The 18,481-nt window shown below is 42.6% G+C and overlaps 1 protein-coding gene and 1 pseudogene across 2 annotated transcripts; one reads left to right on the forward strand and one right to left on the reverse strand.

Annotated features, from left to right (window-relative positions):
* Positions 1–1,790: 1,790 nt before the first annotated feature.
* Positions 1,791–4,880, reverse strand: LOC123397462 (annotated as a pseudogene).
* A 3,679-nt stretch (positions 4,881–8,559) lies between these two features.
* Positions 8,560–17,111, forward strand: LOC123395238 (mitogen-activated protein kinase kinase 3-like). 2 transcript variants are annotated; one of them, XM_045090197.1, is made up of 12 exons: positions 8,560–8,806; positions 8,935–9,009; positions 9,141–9,280; positions 9,602–9,853; positions 11,365–11,583; positions 11,693–11,830; positions 11,960–12,127; positions 12,619–12,732; positions 14,203–14,310; positions 15,623–15,714; positions 16,234–16,618; positions 16,710–17,111. In XM_045090197.1, exons 3-11 carry the CDS (start codon positions 9,164–9,166, stop codon positions 16,595–16,597), a joined length of 1,572 nt encoding a protein of 523 aa, XP_044946132.1. In that variant the 5' UTR covers positions 8,560–8,806; positions 8,935–9,009; positions 9,141–9,163; the 3' UTR covers positions 16,598–16,618; positions 16,710–17,111. The 2 variants fall into 2 exon arrangements, with proteins under 2 accessions (XP_044946132.1, XP_044946133.1); XM_045090198.1 differs by having other exon boundaries at positions 8,574–8,806; positions 9,159–9,280.
* Positions 17,112–18,481: the final 1,370 nt, after the last annotated feature.

Genomic DNA, 18,481 nt, shown 5'->3' on the forward strand with positions numbered 1-18,481 from the left:
TACTAGTATGACTAAAATACCTTCCTTCTCATGCGCCTCCATCCAATATGGAACAATCTAATGAGCAAAGGGTGAACAATTATTTTTCAGAAGAAATGAAAGATGAAAATAGATACCAGGAATATGTATTTTATTTTCTTCCACAATAGTTGAACAATATTGTAATCAGTCGTGGATTACCAAAATATCCAACACACGGGAAAGAAGGAGGAAGCGACCCTCACGACAACAGTCGGGATTCTTCTTTCAAGAACATAGTGGAAGTCACACAAGAAGCTCAGGTAGACCCGAAGTCAACCCTAAGCATCAGTCAATTTACATCACATATATCAACTAATGACATTTTTTTTCACATGACCTTTGCTGAAAAGAGGATATATCAAGCGACTGAAATTTGCAGGAAAGGAAATGAGTCAATATTTCGGCAAAACATAGACACTCGAAGGTGTTTCCTGTAAAATCATACACATGTCCAAAGATACGACCAAAATTTCAAGCAAAAGTCATGCCTAAATTTAAAGAACAAGTGTACCTGGCACTCGATACATCATACTTTCTAGCACAAGTCCTTTGCTTGAAAGAGGACATATCGAGCACCTAAAATTTGCCAGAACGAAAATGAATCAACATTTCAGCAAATTATAGGCCACTCGAAGATGTTCCCTGCAAAAAGATACTTCATTTCACCCTTTTGTATTACCTATCTATGTAAGAACAAATAAACCACACAAAACCTATAAAAATAATTGAATCTATCAATTTTTCTAGCATTTTCATAACGAAACAAATTAAAAGTGCATCAATGCATGATGCATCCATCCATCCATCCATCCATCTAATTAAAAAGTAAACCTAAAACTAAAGACACATGAGAGGAAGGTGCTCACCATGGGTGGGGTGGAGCGAGGTGCTCATTGTGTCCTGCCGGTGTGCGCGGGGAAGGTGGCGACACGGGAAGGACAGAGGACGGCGCGGGGAGGGCTGAGACGGGGCACATCGCACGTTATAAGACGTTTCGTGCCAAAAAAAAACTAATATAAGACATCACTAAAGTAGTACTTCAAAAAGCATCTAATATCAACTTACAAAATGATACAGATTGAAAAAAATGCACATGGTTATGTCAAGAAGGGCGTAGTGAAACCAAATGCAATATACTCCCTTCGTTCCTAAATATAAGTCTTTAAAGAGGTTTCATTAGTGAACTACATACGGATGTATATAGACATACTTTAAGTGTAGATTCATTCATTTTGTTCCGTATTTAGACTTATAATGAAATATCTTAAAAGACTTATATTTAGAAACGGAGGGAGTACTTCTTTTAAACAAAAGAAGTGAACATTTTGTTCTCACAAAACAAGACATGTCATTATGTACGAAAGGAAACACATCACGGACAACTTTTTGGTGCCAAGAACATATTTTTCATGTACACTAAATAATGTCAAAACCAAAGGTTGAACAATCATTTTTACAAAGAATGAACGATGAAAACAGACAACACAAACATTTATTTCATGAGGTAACAACACCCCAGATCCTAGAACTTGCAATGGATGTGATGATTTGGTCCTACAACTTGCAAAGTGACCCTATTTAGTCAACTCATGTGCAAATTTAGTCCACAATCAATCAAAACGTGCCAACTGGACAGGGTGGACCAGGCGTGTCAGCTCTGATCGTTTTGCATGTAGCCCCCTACGTATAACACTAATTAATATAGCTCCATGGCAGTATAGCCAGTCAACACACAAGACAGAGACGGCCCACAGCAAATTCAACTCTGCCTACACGCTCATGCTGCATGCGTCCATACGTACGCTAACCCTAGCCTTCTTGGCCTGCTGCTGGAGCACCTCGTCGTCGGCTCCGTCGACCCCGGCGCCGGGGCTCTTGCGCGCTTTGGTAGCCGTAGGGCACGCGGCGGCCGACAGGTCGTGACCTGGTGCGACGGTGTCGTCCGCGCTGCTGTCAGAGCTGAGATTCATAAGGGGCGTCGCCTAGGGGCGGGCGACATGCCTGTCGTCGCCGTCAGTGGAGCGACGGCTGCTCAGCCCGAGCGACAGCTGATCGTCGGGGTCGGTCTCAGTGCCGGACGAGGACGACGACAACGACCTCTGGTGGGCGCCCTTGGGACGGGAATAGCCGCCGCTGCCGAGGCTCAGGGAGATGAGGTCGTCGGCGGTGGGCGCCGGCGCGGAGGCGACAGGGAGCTTGTCGGCGGCCGATGTGTGCTGCTTGACCTTGACGGCGTCGTGGAAGTGCGTCTGGGGCGACTGGTAGTCCCTGACGATGTGGAAGAGCAGCGTCTTGAGGCGCTCATTCCAGGGCTGGCCCTCAGGGGGGCGGACGGGGCGACCGCCCCGGGCCCCCGAGCAAGAAGGGGCCCCCGATACGTGGGTGATGGTTTAGCCCCTGATCCGTTAATTGTGCAGTTTGCCGCACACAGCAAAACAGCACACCAAACGCGTAGATTTCATTGGTTTCTACCACTTCTTTTCCTTGATTGGCAACGAATCAGCCAGATTAACGGCGCCCCTCCCGCTTCGTCTAATTGCGATTTCTGCAGTTGGCGAGATTAATGGAAGAACATAGTGCAGGTTTGCAGATTCCCATCTAGCGACCTCCTCTTCAAATAAAATCCCCTCTTTTCATACGCTTTTCTGGCTGTTCGTTCGTTCGTGAAGGTCATCCTCGCACGTCTCTCTGTCTCACACTCCGTTTCCTGGTGTTGACTTGGATCTGAAAAGAGGAACTCAATACTTTTTTGACTTGTAAGCAACAGCAAAATCTTGCAGTTTTTAATTTTCTACCTATCCATGTGACCGGGTGCCTTGTTCCGTGCCTTGTTTGCATTTTTTCTTTAATCAACAGTGTTCTCAATTTCTTCTACTATAAGATGTTTGTGTGCTATACTTTCATGCCATATTTCGGTAATTAACAAGACTGGTCTTAGTTTAGCAAGGTGTCATCTAGAAAGTATCCATCTAGTAATGAGAAAAGAAAAGGACAAAACATGCATATATGTTGATAGTCCCACCTGTTGACATTTTTTGGAATAGATACAACTAACTGGAATTCCAAGGAATTAGCGTTAGTTACCGTTGAAGAACAATCCAGTGAATGAAAGATTTAGAATGTCAATAATTTAAGGCCGCGGAAGTGTTTATTTTCCCCGTTTTTGGTTTATGTGGCCAACTTCTATCATGAATATTTATGTTCTGATTTTTTGGTAGTCTAGATCACAACGAAACACGTCGTGACACATGTTATAAGCAATCTAAACTTGATGAAAATAAATAGATCACAAGGCAACATAAATTCTCTTGTACTATGTATGTTTTTTGTAAGAAAATAGTAGTACAAATACTCGTATTTTTCTGTGAATTTAGGGCCCCTCCGTGTCGGCTTGCCCCGGGCCCCTAAAATCTCAGGACCGGCCCTGGCTCGTTCTCCTCCCTCACCTCGCCCATCTCTGCCTTGGTCGCCTCCAGCTTGTCGTCCTGCACATGCACAAAACCCATTAGATGATGAGAACTATACATCATACTATACTACTAGTGATTCTTCATAGATAAGCTGGAGGTGCAATTCATTCATAACTTTGTTCTATTTCTTACATACTCGTACTAATTAAACAGCTATCAATTTGACTTCCACATCATAGTTGGCACATACCTTGCTGGCGAGGATCGAATTTCTTTGCGTGGATGGGAAACTCTATGTTGGCGCCGCCTCCTTGCAGCGCCGCTTCTTCTTCTTCTTCCTTGGTGCTGCCTCTCAGAGCTCCTCTTGGGTTGTTTCTCTCAACACACAAGACACACACGCACACACCAAGGAAGAAGACCAGTGGGCTTTGCCCGAGAAGTTGTCCACCTTGGTGAAACTAGGATTTTTTCACTGTTTTGATCCTTAAGGCGTAAGTTCATCACATAACGAACTCGGTTCGAAAGTATTTCACGTTTTGACCCTTTTGGAAACGCCACAGACCGTGGCGTTGCAGGCCTTAGCAGAAACGCCAGTCTACTGGACGTTGCAGGCCTCATGTGCAACGCCAGTCTACTGGACGTTGCAGCCCTTAGCAGCAACGCCAAGGGGGCTGGCGTTGCAGACCAAAGCAGAAATGCCAGGGGGGCTAACGTTGCAGGCCTCATAAGTAACTGCCCCGCGGCCCCTTCGTCCACCTCCACTTCTTTCTTCCTCCTCTTCCACGAAAAAGCTCTCCCTCCTCCTCCAGATCCCCCCTTCGATCTCCCTCCTCCCCAACCATTTTGTTGGTTCTTTGGGGCAAATCGAAGAGGTCGGTAAGCTCCTCCAATCCCTCCAATTAGTTTTTGCAATGATTTTGTATTTGTGTAGATTTCTTTTGCACTAGGTGTACGTATGTTTTGAAGTAAAATTTATTTTGTGATTGTTAATAGGTGTAGTTTATGGTGTGTCTAGGTGTAGTTTTTGGTGGCTATATGTATAACCTAGGTTTTGTTCATATTATCCGCATTAGGTTTATGCCTAGGTTTAGTTCATATTATTCGAAGAGGCCGGTAATAATTTTCTTCATATTATGTAGGATGTTTCGGCCCGATCAATATCCGGGTCTTGATGACTACTATGAGCAGAAGCATCGTGCGGTGCTAGTTGAAAGAGGAGAGGTAATTATGATTTTGTTGATGATTATTTTTATATACTCCATGATTTGTATATTTTCACAAGTTGAGTCAATTAACAAATTATGCCTTTGTTTGTTTAGGTTCCTCCACTACTTCGTTTGAGGGGGCACAACCCCAATGAAACTCTTGTATATGACCCTCGTTACGAGCCATATTTTAGAAGAATGGATCTTCTTCAATTTGTGCTCAACTTTAAAGGCACACCACCATGGTTGAACGCCACTGCCCTAACAACACTTACGGATCGATGGAGGCCGGAGACGCACTCTTTTCACCTTCCTCTTTGTGAGATGAGCATAACCTTGGAGGATATTGCTATGATCTCCGGGCTTCCTATCGAGGGCAGGGCTCTTACAGGGAAGGTTAGGGCCGTCGGGTGGCGACAACGGGTTGCAGCATTGGTTGGTGTTGAACCCAAGCCATGGACTGATGAAACTAGGAAGGATCCTAGGCCATCCAGTGTGTTGTTCTCTTGGATACAGAGACATTTTCACAGATGCCCAAGGGATGCTAGTCCGCTTGTTGTGGAGAGGTTCGCGAGAGCTTATCTCTGGAAACTTTTGACCCAAGTGGTGTTTCCGGATGGCACTGGGGACACAACCTCATGGATGTTCTTGGATCCTCTTCGTGACTGGGATGTGAAGTGGAGTTGGGGTTTGGCGGCACTAGCCTTCTTGTACCGTCAGGTATGGCTTAATATCATGCATTTTCATTTTATTCAATGGGATATGATGCATTTTCATTTTATTAAATCTGTAGTTGGATGGAGCATGCATGAGGAGTAAGCCGACGTCCTGTCTTGGAGGTTTCGTCTGGGCCCTACAGGTTTGGATGTGGGAGCGTATCCCTGTTGGCCGGAACTTCAGCCTTGCTCCTGAAGAACCCTGGAAATACCCGTTTGACGGGGACGAGGAGCGATACCCCACTATCGCACACACATGGGCTAATGTCCAATGGACGAGTATCGCGGCTATGGGGCGGTATAAGGCATACATAAGCGAGCTTGACATGCTAACTTACGAACAGGTAAATGCTTTATCAAATTTGCTGATTTTCATGGATGGTTGAGTGACTTGTTGTTATGTAGGTTGAGTGACTTGTTGTTATGTAGGTTAATTGGAGGCCGTACACGGTACTTAGGCAGTATCCTCTGAGCAACATGTGCCTTCGTGACCAACATCTTTGGCGTGTGCGGTGCCCGATGATATGCTTTTATGCGGTGGAGTGGCATCTTCCTCATCGTGTTTCAAAGCAGTTCGGGGTAGAACAACGCACCCCGCCGGATTACGTCGAGACAAGTGTGAAGCTACATAAGTGAGTCTTTTGTATCACGTGTTTCTCCTGTTGATCAATGTCTAACATGAAAAAATGAAACTGATGTAGTATTCTAATGCTTTGTAGGACAAACCGACAAAGCAATAAGACTGTCATCAATTGGGAGGAGCACCACATTACTTGGGTGGACATGTGGAATGCTCAGAGACAACATCGAGTTGAAAATGATGAAACACCAGACACTGACGAGGCGGCATACTTAAGGCATTTGGAGTGGATGCGTACAGAGTACAGAGTTATCCATAAGGCTGCCTGGACTCGTTCCGATTGCTTGGACTTACTGCCGAGTGAGGCTGCTGATGCTGCATTTAACAATTCAATTAGGGAGACAGTTGGAGCGCATCTTGACTATGGTCCTCTCCATGACCGAGTGGTACGTCCCTCCTTTAAAATATAAACAAGTGTCATTTATTCGTGGATGGTATGTCACATGTGTTTTATCCAGGACACAGAGCTATGGAGATGTATCAACGAGAGTAACGTGGTCCTTGCCCGTGCCCCATGTCCACAAACGGACGGACTTGTTAGAACTACTCTGCAGGTTTGATGCCTTGTTAACCTTTGTTTTGTCATACCTTTGTTAGCATATTAACATGTCATTATCTTTTCCTTGCGCAGAAGGTCGCCAATCGGTGCCGCACACTAGCGGCTTTACTTTCTTGCCACGGTGTTTCGTCCACCGATGTGAGGGCACGTGCGCAGTACACGATGGATGTGCAGTCTTCCGCTCGTCCGTCTGCCAGCCGGCCACGGGCCTCTTCCGCTCGTCCGTCTTCGAGTGGAGCACATGTTTCTTCTAGCCGAGCACATGAAGAGGAGATTGAAGAAGAAGATGAGTCCGACAACGAGGCCGCGGATCAGGACTTCATTGAGTTTGGGGCTTCGCAGATGGAAGATGCTCCGCAGTCAAGTCAACCCACTCAGCCGACAGAAGCAACACGTCGAGCTAGCTCAAGGAACATCAGACGTCCTGGCTGGCAGAACACTCCAGAGGGCTACGTTACTAAGGGCAAGATGGCTGCAAAGAGAGGGAGGAAGTGAAGTATGTTACCTATGTCGTATTCTGAGTGTTATGATATTGTCTGTTGAACTACTATGTTTTCTGTTGAATTATGTTCTTTGTTGAACTACGTCTGTTAAACTATGAACTATGATGTTATGCTGAGTCTCATGATTTAAATTATGGTGTTATGCTTTGAATTATGGTGTTATGTTTTGATGAATGGTGTTATGCTGTGAATTATGGTGTTATGTTTTGATGAATGGTGTTATGCTGTGAATTATGGTGTTATGTTTTGATGAATGGTGTTATGCTGTGAATTATGGTCTTATGATTTAAACTATATTCTATGAAATATGTTTGTTGATCAAAACAGTGAAAAAATCTTGTTTTGGGGTACTGGACTAAGGAAACGTCAGGAAGCCAGGCGTTTCTGGTTGGGTCTGCAACGCCAGAAGGTCTGGCGTTTCTGCGCTGGATGCAACGCTGGCGAGGACACCAGCACTGCGGTACTGGACTAAGGAAACGCCAGCCCCCTTGGCGTTTCTGCTTTGGTCTGCAACGCCAGCCCCCTTGACGTTTCTGCTACGGGCTGCACATGAGGCCTGCAACGTCCAGTAGACTGACGTTTCTGCTAAGGCCTGCAACGTCACGTGCGTTTCTAAAAGGGTCAAAACGTGAAATACTTTCAAACCGAGTTCGTTATGTGATGAACTTACGCCTTAAGGATCAAAACAGTGAAAAAATCCGTGAAACTAAAGACTACATTTTACGTCAGCCCTCACGGCTTGTCACTTGTTCATTACTGAAAGCAACACATTTATACACAAGGTTGGCACTCACGCCATGCCTCCAGTAATCACTAACAGCATGACCGCTCCACGTACTAACAACTCGCTCCAGGAATCACTCCCACGCAGCACTAAGCCACATGCATGCATATACATGACCAGCAGCCTGTTTGCTTGAAACCTCTGCACACCTGCAACTAGCATGACCAGCTAACAAACTAACTAACCTGCCTACTTTGATGCAAATAAACTAACACGTCCTGGAATCTCTCCATGACGGGGTACGTATCGATTCACACGTACATCTTGCCGGCACCGAATACAACTAGCGACATGGAAAACTCAAAACTATATGCTGATACTCCCTCCGGTCCTTTTTAATCTGCATATTAGCTTTGTCTAAAGTTAAAGTATCTCTACTTTGACCAAATTTATAGAAACAAGTATCAACATTCATAATGCCAAATTAATATTGTTAGATTCATTAACAAAGGTAGTGAATGCCAAATTAATATTGTTAGATTCATTAACAAAGATAGTGAATGCCATATTGTTAGATTCATTAACAAAGGTAGTTTCATGATATGTATATTTGATATTGTAGATGTTGATAATTTTCAATATATATTTGGTCAAACTTGATCCGAATCTAATATGGGGAGTAAAAAAGGACCGGATTAATGGTCGTTTTATGATGTACTGTACTGCTAGTAAGAATGAAAGGTAAAGGAAAAAAAAAACATAACGTATGCCATAAGCGGCATATAGACAAGAGACAGAGGACGGAGCAGAGGGGCATCCTCCTTCCCTCCTTCCTCCCCCGTCGCCGGGCTCGCCGCCGCCGCCCGCCGCCCGCCGCCTCCTCCTAACCGTCGCGCCGCCCCTTCGCGTCCTCCGCTCTCCGCCCGTACAGATCCGTCCGGCGAGCATCCCCGGCCGCTCCTCCCGACGGGCTCGCCGCCACCTACAGGACCTCACCGCCCGCCCTCCTCACCGCGAGGCGAACCGAGGTGACCCCGCTCCCCCAAATCCCGATTCCCATTTCGTCAGTTGCCAAGTTCGATTCGGAATCGGCGCCGGTTAGAGAATTCCAGTGTGGTATGTTCACTATTGTTTGATCTGTTCGCGATGTAACCAGGTCCGCCGCCCAAGCTCCAATTTTTCGCCTGGGATTCTCTACCCAACCGAAGAGACCGTGATTCCTCGCTGCTTGGTAATCCCAATTTTGTTTATTTTTTTGGCTGGGCTCATTATTACTCACTGGCTTGTGCTATAGGCAGCCAGATTTTGTGTGCTGTTGTTGATGCAAACTGCTAACCCATCCATCCATCCATCCACCATTAGGGTTATTTTGATTGACAGTCCCCATGGCGGGGCTAGAGGAGTTGAAGAAGAAGCTGCAGCCGTTGCTGTTCGACGACTCGGACAAGGGCGGCGTCAGCACCAGGGTTCCCTTCCCCGAGGACACATGCGATTCCTATGTGGTAAACTCACAGTGTCAGTCTTTTCTTCTCTGCATGCAAACCAAATTAGGTTGTCTCTGTCTGTGTCTGTGTCAAACACCGGCAGCCAGCATTAGGCGTGGTTGTTGTCTGTTAAGGGAATTGGTACAAGTTGTTTCAGTCCAGTTTTCCAGCAGCTGAATATACATGCTCCAACTTAGTCATCTGCACAGCCTGACCAATCGCTCCTCACACAGACAGCTTTCTTTTGGAATTCCTCCAACTTAGTCAATGGTGTATCTGTGAATTCAAACATGTTTACATGTGCAAATGTTTTTTTTTTATGTTCTTTCTTTCATGAAGGTGTCTGATGGTGGAACGATAAATTTACTGAGTAGATCGTTTGGTGAGTATAACATCAATGAGCATGGCTTTCATAAGCGAAGTACTGGCCCAGAAGAGCCAGATACTGGTGAGAAGGCATACCGATGTGCATCTGAAGACATGCATATATTTGGTCCCATTGGAAATGGAGCAAGCAGTGTCGTGCAGAGAGCTATTTTCATACCAGTTCATCGAATTCTGGCCTTGAAGAAGATAAACATATTTGAGAAGGTACATTCTTTATGGCCCGAAATGCACTTTACTACCACATTGTTGTACACTTCTGCTTTTTGTTTATATATGGGTGTTTTGTTTTTTGTTGATTACTAGTCTAAACCTCATTTGTGTTTTCAAACAAAATAATATTAAAGGGAGCAAAACAAACCTTTATTCATCTATACGTGGTTTACTTGCATGCTGGAGCATCCTTCCCTTTCTTTTGGAGTCATGTGCATCACAATGGGCCCATGAAGTGCAGCACATGAATGGGTAGCATCAATCACATTCCCCTGAAGAATTTTGGTCACTAGTGATAAGCTGTCAATTTCTCTATTGCCTGTTCACAGTGTCTCCTATTTACTCCCTCCGTTCCAAAATATAAGTCTTTTTAGAGATTTCACTAGAGGATCACATACGGAACAAAATGAGTGAATCTATACTCTAAAATATGTCTATATACATCCGTATGTAGCCCCCTAGTGGAGCCTCTTAAAAGACTTATATTTAGGAACGGAGGGAGTAGAAGGGAAGAACATCTCAATTACAGGGTGTTGGATATTTAGAAGCGAAGCAATGTTAGACTCTCACTATGTACATTGTTTTTTTGGAATTACAAATAGTATCCGGACACTAACTTCTTATCAGACTCAGACTGGCACTTAACTTGCAGACACGTACTCTTACTCATGTAAACTCGCCTAGCCAGTTAGGACTTGCCGACTAGTGGAAAGATGACACTAAATCCTCATCCTTAGCTACCTGCATTATTTCCTGGCTCATCTGCAATAGTGATTTCAGAATGGGCCCATGACCTGCACAAGGAAGGGTGCCAAAAATACCCACGATAGAGGATTTCAGTTACTAGGGACCCCTCCCACACATCTTTAGAATTTCAAGCTGCCTATTTACCAATTTCTCATTCACAGTGCTCTCTAGTTTTATATTTCGAGATGACATGGTTCATATCATGATATTTAATTAAGCAAAGAAAGAGAACAAGTTCATCTCATCTCTAGTCTCCTCTGACCCCAAAGCAAACTCTCGCCACCATGCCATGCTCTCGACACATTTGCCCTATAATTTAGTAGCATGAATGACAATGTGACGTGTTCATTTTCCTTTTAATCACTCCCAAGGCAACCAAATATCCCACTACACAATTTTCTTGATGTAAGCCTGAGTGAAACAAGTTGGAGTTGAGTATATTAAACCAAAACATGTATTTCCATTGCATTGAAGGCAGCACAAAGGGATACTGGTTTATTTGCAGTGGTAGTCAAGTACCAGAGTCAGTTCTGACCTGCAGCATGGAAGCAGATACACCAAAGAATAGAAATGCTCTCTCTTCTATGCTTCAATTCATATACCATTGCAGCGCACCGTGTTTGGTATTGCACGGAGTAATTTTGGTACTTTGTGTTTGTCCATATATTTTGCTATAATTAATCCTTTCTGTTTCAGTTGATAAACTGATTTACAAAATTTTCTTTTGATATTTTATACGTGTCTTCATACCTTTACAGGAGAAAAGGCAACAAATTCTTAATGAGATGAGAACATTATGTGAAGCAAGTTGCTATCCTGGTTTAGTTGAATTCCAGGGTGCATTTTACATGCCTGATTCTGGACAAATAAGCATTGCCCTTGAATACATGGATGGTGGCTCCTTAGCAGATGTTATAAAAGTCAAGAAATCAATACCAGAGCCGGTTCTTGCACATATGCTACTGAAAGTATTACTTGTATGGATCTTCCACACATACTATTCCTTCCATGTCCGTGTTAATCAACATTAAGCTGTGACCTGATGTATTTTTGAAGTTATAATTTGTTCTTTGTACAATTCTGAAGGGCCTGAAGTACTTGCATGAGGCAAGACACCTAGTGCATAGAGATCTAAAGCCAGCGAATATATTGGTAAACCTCAAGGGAGAGGCAAAAATTACAGACTTTGGCGTAAGTGCTGGTTTGGACAATACAATGGCTATGGTATGCTACTTCTTGGTGACTTTTTATATTGCTTAATCTGAGCTAATTATTTTATAATAGTGTAGCAATGCCATCAAATCATTTTGCGTGAATGCGCAACATATTTTCTGCTAAATAAATATGTTTCAGTGTGCTACCTTTGTAGGCACCGTGACATATATGTCACCTGAGAGAATTCGTAATGAGAACTACTCTTATGCTGCTGATATTTGGAGTCTTGGACTAACGATATTGGAGTGTGCTACTGGTAAATTTCCATATAATGTCAATGAAGGCCCAGCCAATCTCATGCTGCAGGTGATTGCCTACTCAGATTTTCCGGTTCTTGTCTCCCTTTTAGTCTGATGTAAAATGCGTGGACTATTTGAGCTGTTCACATAGTAGGTTGTATTTGGATTCGTTGAGATGGCAAGAAATCTTACATTTCTGCAAGTCTGTTCGTTGGTTATGTTAGTTTCCACAAACTTCTTTTTCCTTGCTGGTTTAACTTTTGTAAGTTCTATTTTTATTTGAATATATAAATCATCTGACAATGTATTCCCTCTGTTTAGATCACTAAAGTAGTGATCTAAACGCTCTTATATTAGTTTACAGAGGGAGTTTTAAATATGTACTGTTACATATATATTGGTCTTATGAATGTTTTCACCATCATTTGTCTGTGGGAATGTTGTTTTTAGTCACTTCATTTGTTGCCCTATCTTTATCTTAAAATCTCATACTTCAGATACTGTTTTCTTTCACTCAGTTGCTATCCTTTCTTAATCCGACAAAATTTCTTATTTCAGATACTCGATGATCCATCGCCAGCACCACCAGAGGACGCCTATACACCAGAGTTTTGTTCCTTCATAAATGATTGCTTGCGGAAAGATGCTGATGCAAGGCCTACATGCGAGCAGGTAAAGAAAACTTTCATGTAATCTGCGTCCAGTAGGTTAGTAATTTGCGTTAATGTTTTGCGGTTTATTTGAATGGTACTACATATTACTGGTAATATTTTTTCTTGATAAAGCATTGCTGGCAGTAACTGTCTGAGTGTGTAGTTGTGTGGTTAAGTATAGAGTTTTATTAACTGATTTGCCTTCTCTTGTAACTATGTCACACTGGCCTTTGGTTGATGAGGACATTGCTGCCCCTATCATTGGTCCATTGGAATGAACGTAGGAGGCCCATTCCGCACAGAGACCTTGGTTTCTCTTCTTTCTTTCTTGCACCATCATGTCCATACTTCCATACCCTAGCCCGGATTAGCTGTCACCGCCACGTTCAGGCGACCACCGCCACCAATGTTGGCTGTCCGCCATAGGCCTCTTGTACTCGGCAACGTGCCCAGAATGACGCTGCGCCCTCACTCTGCTCCAGATGTGCCTCTGCTGTAGAGCCTGCCGTGACCTGCTCTTGCCTGTCGTGCTACTGTCCTTGCTGCTGCTGCTTCTGGTGGCCACCCATGATCTCTAGCTATCTGGTCGCTTTTGTGTTAGGGCCTGGATCTGGGTGTGCCACCAATCGTCCATGCTCTGCGTTAGCACTTGAACTTTTGGAGGGTCAGGAACTTGGTGCTTGGGCACCGTGGAGGTATGTGCAGCTAGGATGGAAACCTTAGGCGCAGGGAGAATGAAATGAGGTGATGGAGCAAGTAGAAGATGGGTAACTCCCTGATTAATTGATTTAACATGTAGCTATCTCGTTATAATGAGGGCCTGCCTTACATGTGCTGGACTCTGGTCCTAAATATAATATGAGCTGGACATGGCAACATGTCCGTTATAATAGGAACACCACTTGAATTCTGATCACCAGTCTCTCTGTGCCTACTGTGGTTTCCTTCCCTCAGTGATTCCCTGGAAGATCAAGCAGATTGCAGTTTCTCGTTCGAATGCTTAGGCTGAGTTGCAAGTCATGTCATCCTTGATCCAGTGAAGCACCTTAAGCAATGCATCGGCTAGTCTATATCACTGATGCATTTTCTCTCCAAGCACATTGGAGTTGATGCTTCCTGTTTGGAATTGCAGATGCAAGAGCAGGTTGTTGCTCTCCAGTATGTTCCATCAGAACTCTAGTCAGCTGATTTCTTCACCAAGGCGCATTCTAGAGCTTTGTTGTTGATCTGCCTTTAATTTTGTATAGGGTGTTATTGGAGGTCCATTTCACACACTTATAGGCAAAATGTACGTAATGATTAGTTTTTTCTTTTGAAAAGGAGGATGACCCCCGGCCTCTGCATCTGGGAGATGCATGCAGCTACTTTATTAATTATGGCTTGGTCTAATAACAGAATGTTAATTATCTTGACGATGCATTTTAAATCTTTGGTCCCTTTCCATTTTTTGGTTTTCTTATAATTGATTAACATGCTTAACATTCCACAGCTTTTGTCGCACCCATTCATCAAGAGGTATGAGGAAACTGGTGTGGACTTGGCAGCATATGTCAGGGGTGTTGTTAATCCAACAGAGAGATTAAAGCAAATAGCAGAGGTGAGTTCTTTAGAGCATGTTTCAGCTTATTGTTTTTTCTACTTCAGTTCAATATCAGGACACATACCTGATACATGAAACATCCCCCCTATGTCAAGAACTGGTGCTAGAACTTTGAAGGGGGCAGATGCTAGATGGAGGAGATATTGACAAACACTGTTGCTTGATGATGTTACCGCGGCTCACCTTCTTTTGCCTCTGCCAACTCACCGCTGGTGGTCACCATTCCTATTTGTTCCACTTCCATCTACCTCTGTTTTGGCATGAGATGGAGAAGGGGAGGGGGAGAGGGAGAAGGAGAGCATTCACCGAAGAGCACTAACCCCACCCCCGTCAATCCTACTTGTTGAGCCACCTTAACCATTTCCCATGGCACTGTTCCTCAAGTCGGCTGGTCCATTTTGCTTGTAAATATGGTTTGTACATTACTCCCTCCGTTCCTAAATATAAGTCTTTTAAGAGGTTCTACAAAATGACTACATACGGATGTATATATATAGACGTACTTTAGAGTGTAGATTCACTCATTTTGCTCCGTATGTAGTCCCCTAGTGAAATCTCTAAGAAGACTTATATTTAGGAATGGAGGGAGTAGAAAATAGGAAGAATCATGCGGCACAAATGTGATCCATTTGAACGAATGCACTACAGTATTCTTATACTTTCATTGGTTGCGTTAAATATGGCTCTAGTGCCAGTCCTAAATTTTGTTGAACTGCAGTGCTAGTCCTTTATATGTAGAATAACTGATCTGATAGGTCACTTCAGATTATTCTAAAACCTGACAATTTGTTTGTCCAGACAAACCATTTTCTTTTTCTTTTAATGAACGAAGTCCATCAAAAAAGAAATTATTATAAGTCGTGAGGGTTCAAGTTCCCCTATCCCCATAACCCACTTTAACTATATTATTTATGCTCTCTTTTTTCTGTTCAATTCACTTGCTGATTCTACATTAGCCAGCTCGGTTCCTGAAACCCTAGATATAAGAGTCTTGTTAATAGACCCAACCGTATCCAATAAGGATACTAACTACTTGATTTGTTCCTTTTTTTCTCAAGACCCCTCAGTATTTTCTAACATAACTTATCCAATGCTTTCATGAATACACTTGTCTCCTGCTGTTTTGTGGATCCACAAACATAATAACAATAGCACTAAGAAATTCAGATTGAGACGATGGTATGCCCCAAATATCTAAGCTTTCAAAGTGATAAGTAACCCATTAGCTCCCTTTTACATTCTCACGATTCTCATTAAAGATGGGCAGGGTGCCACTATCTACTAAGCAGATTTCCCCTTTCAATCCCAGATGCTTGCTGTTCATTATTACCTCCTGTTTGATGGCTCTGAAGGACCCTGGAACCATATGAAGACATTCTACAGGGAAGAATCATCTTTCAGGTACCTGAGGCGATGTTATATTTTGTAACATGATCATAAAACTTGTCTGTACCATACCACATAGCATCTTATCGCTGTTTAGGCATTTAACCTGTATGTATTTTGTGGCTCCAATAACTGGTTACATTATTCTTAAAATCAGCTTGGTGATAGTAATATCAAGAATATGTTCTGTGAAGGATAATTTGAAAACTAGCTGAAACGATAGCATTGAGTTGCCAACAAAGTTGATGGAGCTAGCTGAATTGACCGTTGCACTTTACATAATTGACCCTTCCTTGTTAATCTGGGCAAAGCATGAGCCGCTTACTTCCATTTGTTCCCTACTTTATCCTGTAGGCAGTGTTGTTTCTCTTGTTTTACCAGGTAGTAACTGGCTGGTTACTGCCAATTTTCCAAATTTATCCTGTTGCTTCTTTTGTGTCACCGTTATAGGTTAGATGATACTGTGTGTCGAAGAATCCAAGCTGTTTCTGAGCATACACATGATATGTTGTGTTGCCTATCCTGTTTTTGCAGTTTTTCAGGGAATGTGTATGTGGGACAAAGTGCCATATTTGATACTTTATCAAATATAAGAAAGAAGTTAAAAGGTGATCGGCCTAGAGAAAAAATTGTTCATGTTGTTGAGAAGCTACATTGTCGTGCGAATGGGGAAACAGAAATCGCTATTCGTGTGTCTGGATCATTTATCACGGGCAACCAATTCCTAATATTTGGTGAAGGGTTGCAAGCTGAAGGGATGCCCAGTCTGGACGAAATTGATATCGACATTCCAAGCAAGCGGGTAGGCCAGTTCCGGGAGCAGTTCACCGTGCATCCAGGGACTTCCATGGGGTGCTACTACATAGCAAAGCAAGACCTCTACATCATCCAGTCATGAAAACAATGTATATAGTGTAAGGTAAGTCTTGTAAATCTCATGTATACTGTTTGATGAATTGCTCTTAATGCCGTCGATCATTTATTTGCTTATGAGGTTGCTTGGTTTGCAGTTATGTTCCATTTGTGATGTCAATGATTCCAGTTCATGATGAAAGCTATGTCCTTAAATGATTCCACGCCTCGTGGCCCCTTAACTTGGACAGGCTTCAGATCACAACACAGTCCTGCTACCATTGACATTGATTCCATTTCTCCTTGATGCGAGCAAGCAAAGTTGTAGCTGAAACATAGCTCTTAATTGTTGTTTGTAAGGTGGTAAGGAGAATGAAGTGATTCTAATGATTGGTGTGCATAGATAGAGATACTCTTGACACATGGCACGGGTGTAGTTGAGGCTGCTCAATTCCTGTTGTAGATGAGAAGATTGCGCGCGTGTGTGCTAATAAGTGACACAGTTAAATGTACTAAGCTTATGTTGGAAAGACTATCTATAATTAACTCTGTTGGTACTATGTCTTTCTGTTTGACATTTCTCTTTTTCTAGAACTGTTACTAAGATGTTTGAGAACTTCAAATTTGACCTACTTTATTTCGAGGGAGTAATGTTTTCTATAGGAAGAACTGGCAACCACTTTGTGCTTTCAGTATTGTTCATTTATTTGAAAGTAAATAAATTCCAATAGTGAAGTTTGCATATCGCAACTTTTTTGAATGAATATTTTCGCTGAAAATGGATTCTGTGCCAATGTTCCTAAAGAGTTATTCTGATACTAATGGGTTCTGTCATATTTACATTTGTTTCTGAATTTTGTTTACAAGAGCGAGCAATTTGGTCGGATTTCATGGGCCTGACCATCATTGAAATCTATATCCATAACTATGGTCGTGTCTATTTTGACATGCCTGCCCACGACCCTAGTCATGGCATGGGTATACATTCAGATCCATTTCCGTACCCGTTCCTGCTGACCCATCGGGTTTGATGTACAATTGATTGCAGATTAATCTAAGAACATAATATGAAAGAACAATTCATGATGATGATGCATATACGTAACTAATAGTTGTTCAACAACAAGAAACATGTAAGCAACTGTAGTTTGACACATAGACATTATTAGAGTTTGGCGTAATATTTCAAAGCTAAGGTAACAAAGGAAAATGTGTTTCATCGTAATATTAATCGAGCATAACAAAGGAAAATGTGTTTCATCGTAATATTAATCGAGCAACACATGGGTAACCGACGGGAATAAATTCAGACCCCTAACCCTATGGAAAAAATGTGTTTCATCATAATATTAATCCATTATTCAATTTGCATTGCCATCTTAAAATATCTCCATATTGGCCGTTCAATCGAGAAAGCATCTAGTGCTAGTGCACATACCAGTGTTCATATAAGAGAAAAAAAATAGCAGAGTTAGGTAGAACCGCAGAACATAAAAAAATTCCACAACATAAAAAAATGTGTGTACAATCCGCCAAAAGATTCAAACCATTTTTTTGTACACCATAAGAAAATAGAAATCAACGGCATCGTCCAAATTTGATCTTAGATTTTATCTACCATTTGTTTAGAATATCTAGCAAATATTTTTTTGAGAGAAATATCTTATTTTTAGGGGATTTTGGGACAAATATCTGGCAATTTTTTTCGAGGCAATTCTTGTTTTTCTTTTGAGAAATTGAGGCAAATCTGGTAATAAGTACTCCCTCTGTTCTAAAATAAATGATTCAAAAATAACTCTACTTTGTACGGAGTACTAAAGTTAGTACAAAACCGAGTCATTTCTGAGTCACTTATTTCAGAACGGAGGAAGTAAACAAATAGGGGCAACCCTTGAGGCCCATTATCCGAGGGTTTGGTTTGGTTTGAGCC

The sequence above is a fragment of the Hordeum vulgare genome, chromosome 5H (genome assembly GCF_904849725.1).
Source record: "Hordeum vulgare subsp. vulgare chromosome 5H, MorexV3_pseudomolecules_assembly, whole genome shotgun sequence".
Taxonomy (NCBI): domain Eukaryota; kingdom Viridiplantae; phylum Streptophyta; class Magnoliopsida; order Poales; family Poaceae; genus Hordeum; species Hordeum vulgare.

Excerpts from the sequence above, each read along its gene's own strand:
- LOC123395238 (XM_045090197.1), top strand. The coding sequence starts at position 9,164 with ATGGCGGGGCTAGAGGAGTTGAAGAAGAAGCTGCAGCCGTTGCTGTTC. Across the intron at positions 9,281-9,601 it reads ACACATGCGATTCCTATGTG|GTGTCTGATGGTGGAACGAT; the intron begins GTAAACTCACAG and ends TCTTTCATGAAG. Across the intron at positions 15,715-16,233 it reads AGGGAAGAATCATCTTTCAG|TTTTTCAGGGAATGTGTATG; the intron begins GTACCTGAGGCG and ends CTGTTTTTGCAG.